The following is a 12699-nucleotide window of genomic DNA, read 5'->3' as shown; positions in this document are numbered from 1 at the left end:
CATACTTCCTTGGATGAATTTACAAGGTAGGGAGGACAAAAAATTAAAGAAAAGGCATGGGTAGCATTGGCAGGGGGAACAACCTAAAGCTAATTAACAAAGAGTGGTGTAGTAATCCATGGTAACATCCCCATGACTGCTCAACAACATAACCACCATGATCGAGATGGAGGGAGAGATAGATGTTGTTGTTACAACAAACCATATTAGAGGAGATCATAAGGAAGACAAGAGGCCAGGTAGAAATGTAAAAATGGATAGGAAATCATGGTAAAACAACAAACAACCTGTATAGACGTGTGGGAAGGAGTGCAAGTGTAATGCACACACAACCAAGAATACAGTTGCCAGGAAATTGTGGTAAAACAACAAACCACTTGCATAGACATGTGTGGGAAGGATTGAAAGTGCACGTCTACACACAACCAAGAATACGGTTGCAGCAACGAAGTGGGAGGTTGTGAAGGGACTTCTTGATAAGAGAAGAAAGAAAACGAGCATTGATTCATAGAGGCATGGATTCATGCATTCATTCGTCAACACATGAAGGGAAAGAGTAAGCAAGGGGTGAAGAAGGTGAAGAATTCCTAATGAAGAGGAAGGGAAGAGAAAAAAGAATTCGATCGAGAGAGAATTTATACTAAAACGATCCATCTAAAGAAACCCAAAGGGGCTTCCTAGCTAAGGATAGAAAAAAGTGGCTTGCCAAGGTCCGATTGATGAAGCCACCACGAGTGGTTTGCCTTGGGACTGAAGAACCCACTAGGATGTTTAGGGATTGAGGAATATAATAGTCAGGAGATAGAGACATTCAAGTACTGAGGGGTTGATGGAACACCAATCATGTCCTTGGGGTGGGAACACTTGTGCTTTCCTTCACTGATGAAATACCTAAAAAGGTGATCTCTATGCTTCCATGGTAGCTTATTTAGTTGATGAACCTTCCCATATTGAGCCCTCTTCCTCCTGTGGCTTGCTTAAGTACTGATGAAGCCACCAAGAGTGGTTTTCCTTAGGACTGATGAAACCACTGGGAAGCTTGCATACTGAAGAACCTACTGATTTATCAGTGGATTTCCAGCTGAAGAACCTTCCCATATTTGCAAAAAATATCTCCTCATGTGACTAAGAGTGGCATGTCTAGGGACTAAAGAAACCACTGGGAATCTTTTGGAATGAAGAATATACTAATCTATTAGTAGCTTTCCAGCTAAAGAACTTTCCCATGTTATAATGAAATTATTCTCCTGGATTAGAGGTGATTCTCTGTGTTTACAGAGCACCCTTGGGTTAAAGCTAACTAAGTTAAAATCCTTGTGATATGACAATGGGAAAATGTTGAAAACATTTAATGGAAATGGATCACTGTGTATTTGAATACTTGATTAGTTGGTGGGTGGAGGTGGTGTAGCCTCTAAGTACCTTGTTTCAGCTGGTGACATTGGATTTACATTGTTAAGCACCCCTCCTCAAGCTCTGGAATCTGGCTCGAGGGTGACAGTTGCAAGAAATATTGGTTGCAACTTGTCTGAGGTTGGGTGGAGAGTTGAAGTCCCACTCCTAGTTGGAAAACATTTTGGTTGCATAAGATAAGTATATAATTGTGCTTCGCTTTTTTAAATTTCTTGTACATGATGTTTGTATTGATCATACGTTTTATTTGTGATATGAATTTGGGGTTCCAATCATCATCAAGGTACATTATTACTCTATGCAATTGTGTTTTTTATTGGAAATAATTTTTTTCCTATGATTAATTCTTGACTAGACAATAGTCTTAATATCTGGGAAAACATATGAGTGAAATATCCTCGCTAAAATGATGTCTGTGTTTAATCTAAGTTTGAAAAAATTTCAAGTGGCATGTATTCAACCTATACATACATACGTACATACATACATACATACATACATACATACATACATACATACATACATACATACATACATATATATATATATATATATATATATATATATATATATATATATATATATATATATATATATATATATATTTATTTATATATGTATATATTTCTACCTGAGGCTTGAAATGTTGCCTAAGTCTCCTGAGTTTTGAAATGTTGTTTAAGTTGCCTGCGTAACTAGAAATGGGATAGTTCTAAAGGAGTTGTATAACCCTCATATATTCATATTCACATATGTAAGTGTAGGGAAGAACCTTAGTACCCTAGAGGAAAAGGCTTGAAGCCTTTGTAATCATGTGACCAAGCGCAATGACCAAGCACACAGGCAGGGGAAGTATAGAATGTTTTTTATTATGGTGTTCTCCATTGTTGGATGGCCTCGAGAATTCTAACCTAGAGGTTTTAAACGGAGGCCCATGGGGAAAATCTCGGGACTAAATCCTCGAGGGGACATGGAAATGTGGGCTTGTATGAATAGCGAGATCCTGTCGATTTGGACCTTTGGTACTAGAGTTAGTCCTCGCTATCGGATGGACCCCAGAGGTTTCGAAGGGAGACCAAGGCAGAACTATTGAAATTTTATTTCGAGGGTGACTTGGCACAGTGGGCCCGGTTGAAATTTCAACACAAACCAGTGAAGGAAACTCCCAATCAAATATTAACGGGAGAATTTCGACCACAGGATGGTTAGGAATACATGTGCTCTAGGTTATTGGTCCACATGGTGGAAAAAGATTTGACCTTGGGGTTGTGTGGTCAGTTGGCCCATGTGTGACATCACCTTGGTGGTTTTGAGTTGAGGCATCTGCAGAAAGGCCTGAAGAAAGAGAGGCTGGTACAGAAAATTGAGACGGTAGTTAACAAGGAAATATTCCTATCTTGGGACTTCTTCCCTGAAATAATAAGGAGCATCAAAGGAAATCCTCGACATTTTATCGTTGGGGTGATGTGTTAGCAGAGGAGACTTGCGCACATTATATATATATATATATATATATATATATATATATATATATATATATATATATATATATATATATATGGATATGGGGGGGGGTTGAAAATTAATTATTATATCAACCCTGTATAATGTGATGAGAAGTCTTGAATGAGTCGACAGCTGGGGTAGAGCTGCCATGTGGTGATGACATGGCTATGAGTTGGGTAGCCACATGGGAACCACGAGGGTGCCACGTGGTAGGTCAGGATGACATGGAAAGATCTAATAGACCAATTTTAATTGGCCATATATTTTAATTTCGTAACCTGATTAAGGAAAAATTATATTTCACTGGAAAGGTCTTGACGAGATAGACACAATGTTATCATTCGTTTTGAGTTTTGGAAGAGTGAAAGAAAAAAATGACCCCATTTTCATAACAGGACATTGGAGGTTGGGTCAGCATAGTAACCATATCCTTACATCTCTAGCATGCTCTACGGGTGGTAAGGGGGTGTGTTAAATTCAAATTTCCCCTTCTTCTAAAGCACCATGGGTTCCTAGCTTAAATTCCAATGCACTAGATTCCACCGCATTATATGATCCATTTGTAAGAATAACTCAAACATTAATTGAACAAGATACCATGCGAGAATAATTTTGATTATACATTCTTCTAATTCCTTCATAACACCTAAAATATGGTCTTTGGGTACTATTCTACCCTCAATCTCACTTTTGAACTCATAGGCACTACTGGCTTCCAAAATTTCATATCTTATAATTACATCTGCAAACTAACTTTGACTACAATTTAGTTCTTGTGAACATACTTGGCCTCTACAATCTTTGATATGATCTCTCTATAGTTAACTTGAGGTGTTAGGTCCCTATAATACTAGTGTATTCCCTTATTATTATTGCCATTGTAGCCATTTATTGTTATTGTTGTGCCCATATCGTTATTATTGTTCCTCATAGAAGCCCACTATTGTTATTGCTGTGCCCTTACATTATTATTTTTATGTGGCTCTGATTATATTGTGACCCCTTAGACTCCTATATATAGAAAGGAGGTATTGTCATTTGTATCATCCAAGAATTGTTCATTTGTGTAATATAAAGGAGGTTTCATCCTCGAAGAGGTTGATTTTGAAGCCGTTGATCTATATTTTCTTCTATTTTGTGAGTTGGTTACATAACATTTGGTATCAGAGCTTTGGATTCTATGGTTTCACTGCATCAAACAGGTCATCGTGGAATTTTCACTATAACTTTTTTTCTACAAAGTTTCAGAAGCTGAAATTAAAACCCATTTGAGCAGAAAACTTGATGAACCTCGAGTACGAATTTCAAATCTTGTGTCACTATTTTTTCGGGTATATGCTCCAAGGAAGTTAGGGTTTTTGCAGGCTCCCGAATTATATCTCAAACATGTGACCTGTGGAAAACCATAATAACTTTCTCTCTGAGCATTAGATTGAAATTTTGTATAAAGGTACATAAAAAAGATGAAATTTGGTTTTTTGTGTATAATTTCCAAATCCGGAGGTTGGAACAATGATGTGTCGCTTTTCGTACAAGTTTGCCTACTGAACTAGTCTATAATCAAGTCATCGTGGGAGATTTGGAATAACTCTTTCTTTGAGAATCTAATCATGATCAGACTTGAGGGGTTGGAAAGAGGACTCAAAGGGCGACCTTAGGAAGAAATTTCATACCTCGGCGATGCAAAATTATAGAGACACAATAGATTCAATATCGAGCTCCTACAAAGCAAAAAAAGGTGTGTAGTCTTTTTAAATTTTTGCATAAGTTTGGTTTGAAAAATTAGTTTGAAGGAATTCAAAGGGCATAGTGAAGAATAATTATCATTAATTGATGCCCCAAAGGAAGAAAATGGAAACACCTAGAAAGCAACCTGAAAGATCTAGCATGAATCATGAAGAAGAGGAAGAAATGCAACATGATATATCAAAATTAGGAGACCAAGTGCAACAGATTTCACTCTCACAAAAAGTAACAAAAGCTAAGATGGATGGTTTAAAGAATGGCATGGAAGTTAAGATGAATGGTGTGGAAGCTAAGATGGATGGCGTGGAAGCTAAGATTGATGGCTTAAAAATAAACATTGGATATTTGAAGAAAGACATGGAAGGTTTGAAAGGAGGTTTGGCAAAGTTGCTATAAGAAATGCTTCATAATGGTGAAAAGTGTTAGGTCCCTATAATACTAGTGATTCCCCCATTACTAGTGTCATTGTAGACTCTTATTGTTATTGTTGTGCCCCTATTGTCCCCACATTGTTGTTATTGTGTCCCATAGAAACCGACTATTGTTCTTGTTGTGCCCTTGTATTATTATTGTTATGTCGGCTTTGATTATATTGTGACCCCTTAGACTCATATATATAGAAAGGAGGTTTTGTAATTTGAATCATCCAAGAATTGTTCATTTATGTAATGTAAAGGAGGTTTCCCCCTCGAAATGGCTTATTTTGAAGTCGTTGATCTATCTTTTCTTCTATTTTGTGAGATGGTTGCATAACATTTGGTATCAGAGCTTTGGATTCTAGGGTTTCGTTGCTCCAAACAAATCATCATGAAATTTTCGCTATAAATTTTTTTATGCGACATTTTAGAAGCTTAAAAAAAACCCATTTGAGTCGAACTCTTGATGATCCCTGAATCCAAATTTCAGAGTTTGTCTCGCTATATTTTCGGATATATGATCCGAGGAAGTTAGGGTTTTTGTAGGATCCCGAATTACATCCCAAACAGGTGACCTTGGGAAAATCGTCATAACTTTCTCTCCGAGTATCATATTAAAATTTAGTAAGAAGTTATAGAAATAAGATAGACTGTAGATTTCTGTGCATCATTTTCAGGTCTGTAGGTTGAAACAATGACATGTGGCACTTCGTACAAGTTCGCTCTACTGAAAAAGTGTATAAAGGAGATCATCTTGGGAGATTGGGAATAAATATTTCTTGGAGATCCAATTTCAATCAAACTGGTGGCATTGGAAAGAGGACTCAAAGGGCTACCACAGTTCACAATTTTAGAAGAATCCAATTTCAATCAGACTGGTGGCGTTGGAAAGAGGACTCAGAGGGCTACCATAGTTCACAATTTCAGACTTTGGAGATCCACATTTCAGAGATACATCAGATTCAATATCAAGCTCCTACAAAAAAGAAGAATAAGGTGTGTAGTATTTTTAAAATTTTTCATAATTTTTGTTGGAAAAATTAGTTTGAAGTGATTAAAATGGAAAAGTGAAGAAAATTATCATTAGTTGATGCCCCGAAGAAAGAAAATGGCAACAACTAGTAAGCAACTTGAAATCTCTATTATGACACATGAAGAAGAGGAAGAAATGCAACTTGATATATTAAAATTATGAGACCAAGTGCAACAAATTTCTCTCTCACAAAATGTAACAAAAGCTAAGATGGATGGTTTGAAGAATGGCATCAATGGTATGAAAGACAACATTGAAGATTGTAAGAAAGACATGGAAGGTTTGATAAAGTTGCTACAAGAAAGGCTTCATAATGGCGAAAAGGTAGTAAAGAAAACTCATATTGAGAACAAAAGAAATGTTAATCATGATTCACAAAATGACAACATTGAATATTTGAAGAAAGGCGTAGAAGGTTTGAAGGAAGGTTTGACAAAGTTGCTACAAGAAAGGCTTCATAATGGCAAAAAGGTAGTAGAGGAAACTCATGATGAGAAAAAAAGAAATGTTAATCATGATTCCATAGACTCTAACGTTGGAATAAAGACCCACCACGTTCCAAATATCGATATGAGGAAGTTTGATTGCAAGGATCCCGTAACATGGATACTACGGATGGAACAATATTTCGATCTCCATAATGTGAAAAACACACAAAAGGTACGCATTGCAACTTTATATTCGGAACCCAATCAGTTTGTATGGTATAAGCTCTCTTAAACAAATTGTCACTTGGTAAATTTTTACAGATGAAATGATAGCACATTATGAGGATACAAAGAGAAACACCTTCTTTATCCAATTGGTAAATCTCAAACAAAAGGGTTCAATGGTGGAGCACATTGAGGACTTCCAAAAATTGAATATAAGGGTAAAAGATATTCTAGAGGAGCATAGGATTGATGTGTTCATAGGGACTTTAAAGGATAACATCCAACATGAGGTTCGTCTTTGGGAACCTGATTCATTGGAGAAGGAATTCAGGTTGGTAAGAAAAATTGAAAGAAAAATTATGGCAACAAGGAAGACTACCACTCACAACTATAAATATGGAAGCATTGCTACCCCTAGCCTTCCACAACCTACAAGGTTGACACCACAACAATTGGAAGAAAAAAGAGCAAAGGGGATTTGTTATAGTTATGATAGAAAATACACTAAAGGTCATAAGTGTTATGAGAAGAAATTATTTTACATAGATTGTGAAGAGGAGGATGAAAAGGAAAAAAGAGAAAAGGGGATTTGTTATAGTTATGATAGAAGGGGATTTGTTATAGTTATGATAGCAAATACACTAAAGGTCATAAGTGTTATGAGAAGAAATTATTTTACATAGATTGTGAAGAGGAGGATGAAAAGGAAAAAGAAACATCAAAAGAAGAGGATATACATCAGGAATCAACCCTAGAGAAAGAAGAAATGAATCCGACCATATCTTGTAATGCATTGGTGGGAATTACTACTCCTCAAACCCTCAAGATAGAAGGGCATATCAAGAAGAAAAATGTAATAGTGTTGATTGATTTGGGTAGTACCCATAATTTTATTCATTGTAAGATAGCTAAGGAGTTAAATTGCTTCCTATATCTAGCACCAAAGTGTCAAGTGATGGTTGCAAATGGAGGAACCATAAATTTATTTGGAAAGTGCCATAATATCAAGCTATCCCTGGGAGAATATGTATTGAATAGTCCTATGCTTTCTATTCCAAAGGATGGCGCTGATGTTGTGCTAGGAGTCAGATGGTTACAATATTTGGGTACGATAGCTTTTAATTTTCAAGAAATTTTCTTGAAATTTTGTTGGGAAGGAAAGGAAGTTGAATTAAGGGGTAATCAAATACAGACGAAAGGGTGGAGATTGGAGATGGCGACGAGGTTAGGGTTACTCTGCAGAGACCGTCTGCAGACCTCTGCATCTGTGGTATGACATCGACTACCCTCGTAACATTTCTGATGCCATTCCCACCCCCGTTCCCCCACTACCCATATCTGGAACGAATTATCCACCGGCATTTATAATTCCATGCGATTAGTTTTCCCTACAACCTACCCTCACCTCACCAACTTACCATCGTGTTTGTTAGCATCACCCTGAAGGCAACTGTCAGCAGGTGGTCTAGATAGTTATGGAAGAATTGGTTGATTATTCCGCGGATCCTTCGGAGGATGTGCCCATCTGGAAAACCCCCAGGACCACAGCGGCGGGTTACTACACCTTTGAAAGTGAGCTCTCTGATGAAGTCGATGCCCTCCCGCCCTTCTTCCGCTCCCGCATATCCTCTGTGATGCTGCCTGAGGATGCCCCTTCGCATCCGGATCTCATCTCTCAGCCACTCTCTCCACACACTCTGGCTTTTGTTGATACTTTGACTAACCCTATTGAAAAAACCCTAGAAGTGGTTCTGGTTACAAACCCTCCTTCGTCTGCCCCCAGTAAACCCTTGGCCGACCACCCTTTGGTCTCTGCTGCACAGGAACTCGTTTCAGCTGCTCCCCTGACCTTTGAGGCTCCCCCTCTAGGAAATTTCACCGGAATTGGTCCCATCCCCGGTTTCTTTGCTTCCATCCCATCAGTGGCTGTTGTGGGAACTAGGGCATCCCCTTCATCGTCGACTGCACAACCTGTCGAGGCACCAGAGATTACAGCTGCAAAATTTTTCGGGGTTTCTAAGAAGAAGAGGTGCTTGAAGCTCTGGAACTGTGAGGTTTTCCTAAAACTCACCGAGGACACCCAATTACTGGAATCCATGGAGACCGCAGAGAAAGTGCTTGTTGGGCGGGTTCGTGGCAGACATTACAGTGTGGAAAAGCTTCAACAATGGACATCAGAGGTCTGGGGAAATCACCTGAAAGATCCCCCAAAGGTCCAAACTTTCGTTAAAGGTTGGTTTGCCCTCTGGTTCAGCTGTCTTGCTCACACCAACTGGGTACTTTCAACAGTCTGGCACATTGATCAAGCACCAGTTTTGCTCAGAAGATGGACGCCTATGTTTGACCCGGAACAGGAGAGGGTCGATGCTGGACCCATATGGGTACGCCTTCTAGGGTTACCTTTACATTTCTGGATGGAGGATGTGTTCAAGCGGATTGGGAATGCCATTGGAAACTACCTCACATATGATAATTCTTTTCAGAGTACGGGGCGCATGGCTTTTGCCAGGATACTGGTGCACCTGGATCTCTCAGATGGCCTTCTGGAGTACATTAACATACAGTGGTGGAATGCTACAAGGAAGAAGATACTGGATTATGAGGGTGTCCCTTTTAGGTGCAGACGATGCCACAAGGTGGGTCACTTGTTTAAAGACTATCCACTTAATAGCAAGGGTTTCAAAAAGACCCCAATATAGGAACCTGTGGCACAGGATCCCCCAATTCAGGAGGAGCAGCCTCAGAATTCTGAGCCTACAGAAGGGATGGTTGAGACGCAGAAGGCCTCAATAGGCAAGGCTATAGACCCACCACCGACCACTCTGAAGAAGCGTGGCAGACCTCCCCATCGGCCTCCTCCCCTGCCTCCAGCACGAGCTCGGGTGACCTCCGGTGACTCTCCTTCTCTGGGTAAGAGCCTCCCCTTAACTTCATCCTCTCCATGCTGCACATCTTTTCTTGATAACATTACTACTGGTTTATTTTCCAGTTTATCATCTGGTGTTACATTTGGTTTGGGTCTGGCCCCTTTTACTGTTGCCTCTTCCCTGATTTTCTGCCATGTTACATCCAGACCTGTTTATACCCCCACTCCTTCCTTCCCTTTGACCTCCCCTCTCCCTCCATCTTCCATCTTTTTTCAGGCACCCCCTGCATCTGGTTATATGACTCGCTCAAAAGCCAAGAGATAGGCCTTGGACCATGTCGGGCTTGATATCGTTCCCACCCCCCCGCCACATAAGCTCCATAGGGGAAGACCCTCCAAGATCACAATCGCTCAATCTGTGGCAGGAGATGAGATTTCCTTGGGCAAACAATCCACTATACCTGGGGTACTTAGAGCCAGAGAAACCCCCTCTGAGCCCCCTCCATGAAGATCATCTCCTTCAACTGTCGGGGGCTTGCTAGGCCTGACAAAAAATTAGCACTCCGTCGGTTAATTACAACCGACTCGCTTGATATTATCTTTCTATAGGAGACTCTTGGACCTGCTACTATCATTTCCCATACCCTTCAAAATATGTTCCTGGGGTGGTTATTTTTTGGATTGGACGCACATGGAAGATCTGGGGGCATTGCCATGGGATATAACTCCCGCTCCATAAAGCTGCTCAATTGTTGGGGAGGGACTGGCCATATTGGTGCTGACATACATTCAGCGGATCTGGGAATGAATTTTAGGATTTACAATATATATGGACCTTGTCAAAACAGACCTGAATTCTGGGAAAACCTCCTGGGTTCGGAGCAGTTTTTGGCAGACCATCTGATTCTTGGAGGGGATCTCAATTTTTCCATTGGTCATGCTGAGTCTTGGGGACATAGAGCACAGAGGGACTCCCTATCTGATTATTTCTCATCCATTCTGGATACACATCAGTTGATTGATATCCCTTCAGCTAAATTACAAGCGACTTGGAGGAATAACAGGACAGGGGAACATGGTTTGGCTCGTAGACTTGATCGCTTCTTGGTCAAAGAGAAGGTACTTGATCTGGGTTTACACATCAGACAATGGGTTGGATCTGGGGGGATCTCTGATCATCTCCCCATTTATATGGATATTGAAGGGGGTAGAACAAAGCCCAAGGGACCTTTTAAATTCTACTCTGCCTGGCTCAGGGAAGACTCTTATATCAGCATGGTCACTGAATATTGGAAAGCAAATCCACCTGGGGCTGGGGGTAATACCACACAAGGTTTTATCCAAAATCTTACAGAGTTGAAGAAAATGTCCAAACATTGGGCACACAACAAAAGGGTACAGGATGAGCATTCCCTGCAACAGATAGAATCTGAATTATCTGTCTTTGAAAATGATCAGGGAGGATTATTCACTTCTAATGATCACAAGGAAAAGATCACATCCCTATACTCTGCTAGAGGGAAAATACTTAAGGACCGTGAAGAAGCTTGGCGATTAAGAAGCAGGGCTATATGGATGAAGGATGGGGATGCAAATACCAAATTCTATCATAAGTTTGCCAACGGAAGGAAAGCGATCAATACTATTTGGTAGCTTCAGAACGAACAGGGACAGGTTGTCAACACATTTCAACAACTGGCTGAGCTGGCAACCTCACATTTCAAACAAATTTACAGTGCCCCGAGGGAAGCAAACCTGGCAGACATCATAAGAGTGGCTCAACTTTTTCCGAGGTTCGTAGATCATGAGGAGGAAGGGGACTTGACCAAAATAGTTACTCTGGATGAGTTGGAGGCCACCTTGAAGTGATTTAAAAAAGATAAAATCCCAGGACCTAATGGATGATCAATAGAGTTCTACTTGGATTTCTTTGACATCAAAGGTGAAGATCTGCTAAAATTAGTTGAGGATACCAGAATCAACAGGAATATAGCAGCATCCATCATGTCTACCTTCATAGCGCTCATCCCAAAAATAGATAATCTGGTCTCCTATGAAGAATATCGCCCTATCTCACTCTGCAACTGCATTTACAAGATTATTGCAAAGATCATTGCCAACTGGATGCAGCCCATTCTTTCCAAACACATCTCACTGGAACAATTCACTTTCTTACAAGATCGACAGATCCATGAGGCGGTGGGCACTGCTCAGGAAGTATTACATACTCTACATACCAGGAGATGCAAAGGTATGATTCTGAAAGTTGATTTATCCAAGGCATTTGACAGAGTAAATTGGTTATACATTAGAATGCTTTTAACCCATCTGGGTTTTCCATTCATATTCATCAAATGGATTATGAGTTGTATAACTAACATTCCCTTCAGCATTCTAGTCAATGGAAGTGCATCCCCCTTTTTCTTCTCTGAAAGAGGTTTGCGGCAGGGATGTCCGCTGTCACCATTACTCTTCCTTCTAGTCATGGAGGGCCTCAACAGACACTTAAAGGATGAACATAGAAGAGGCAGATTACAGGGCATAAAGATATCAGACGGTTGTATGCTAACACATTTACTTTTTGTGGATGATGTCCTAATATTTCTCAATGGCAGCATTGGTGACCTTACCATCATCAAAGCCTCTTTCTCCCTATTTCAATTGGCTACAGGAATGTTGATAAATGATGCAAAATCTACGTTGACAACAGCGGAATGCACACCACACGAGATCCTATTTGCACTTCAACGCTTTCCATTTACTCAATTGAGCCTGACGGAAGGACTGAAATATCTGGGGTATAAGTTAAAACCCCTGGGCTACAAGATCGCCGATTGGACTTGGCTCATCTCAAAGATGGAAAAAAGACTCAATATCTGGTACCTCAAATATCTATCGTGTGCTGGGTGACTCACACTCATCAAGAGCATCCTAGAAGCCACACCAGTTTACTGGATGTCTCTGGCTTGGATACCCAGGGGTATCCTCACCAGGATTCAATCCCTCTGCTGCAGATTTCTCTGGAAGGGTAGCATGCAAGGCAAGACTTTTGCTTGGGTAAATTGG

The 12699-nt window shown here is 40.1% G+C and overlaps 1 protein-coding gene across 1 annotated transcript; it reads left to right on the top strand.

Annotated features, from left to right (window-relative positions):
• Positions 1-10347: 10347 nt before the first annotated feature.
• On the top strand, positions 10348-11286 carry LOC149223465 (uncharacterized). Its single transcript, XM_089387920.1, has one exon. It carries the CDS (start codon positions 10348-10350, stop codon positions 11284-11286), a length of 939 nt encoding a protein of 312 aa, XP_089244046.1.
• The last annotated feature ends 1413 nt before the right edge of the window (positions 11287-12699 follow it).

Source organism: Pinus tabuliformis, chromosome Q, assembly GCF_031772625.1.
Source record: "Pinus tabuliformis cultivar Carrire ecotype Pingquan chromosome Q, CPIR1, whole genome shotgun sequence".
Taxonomy (NCBI): Eukaryota; Viridiplantae; Streptophyta; class Pinopsida; order Pinales; family Pinaceae; genus Pinus; species Pinus tabuliformis.
Note: the sequence above shows the minus strand (reverse complement) of the source record. Positions and strands in the feature narration are given on the sequence as shown.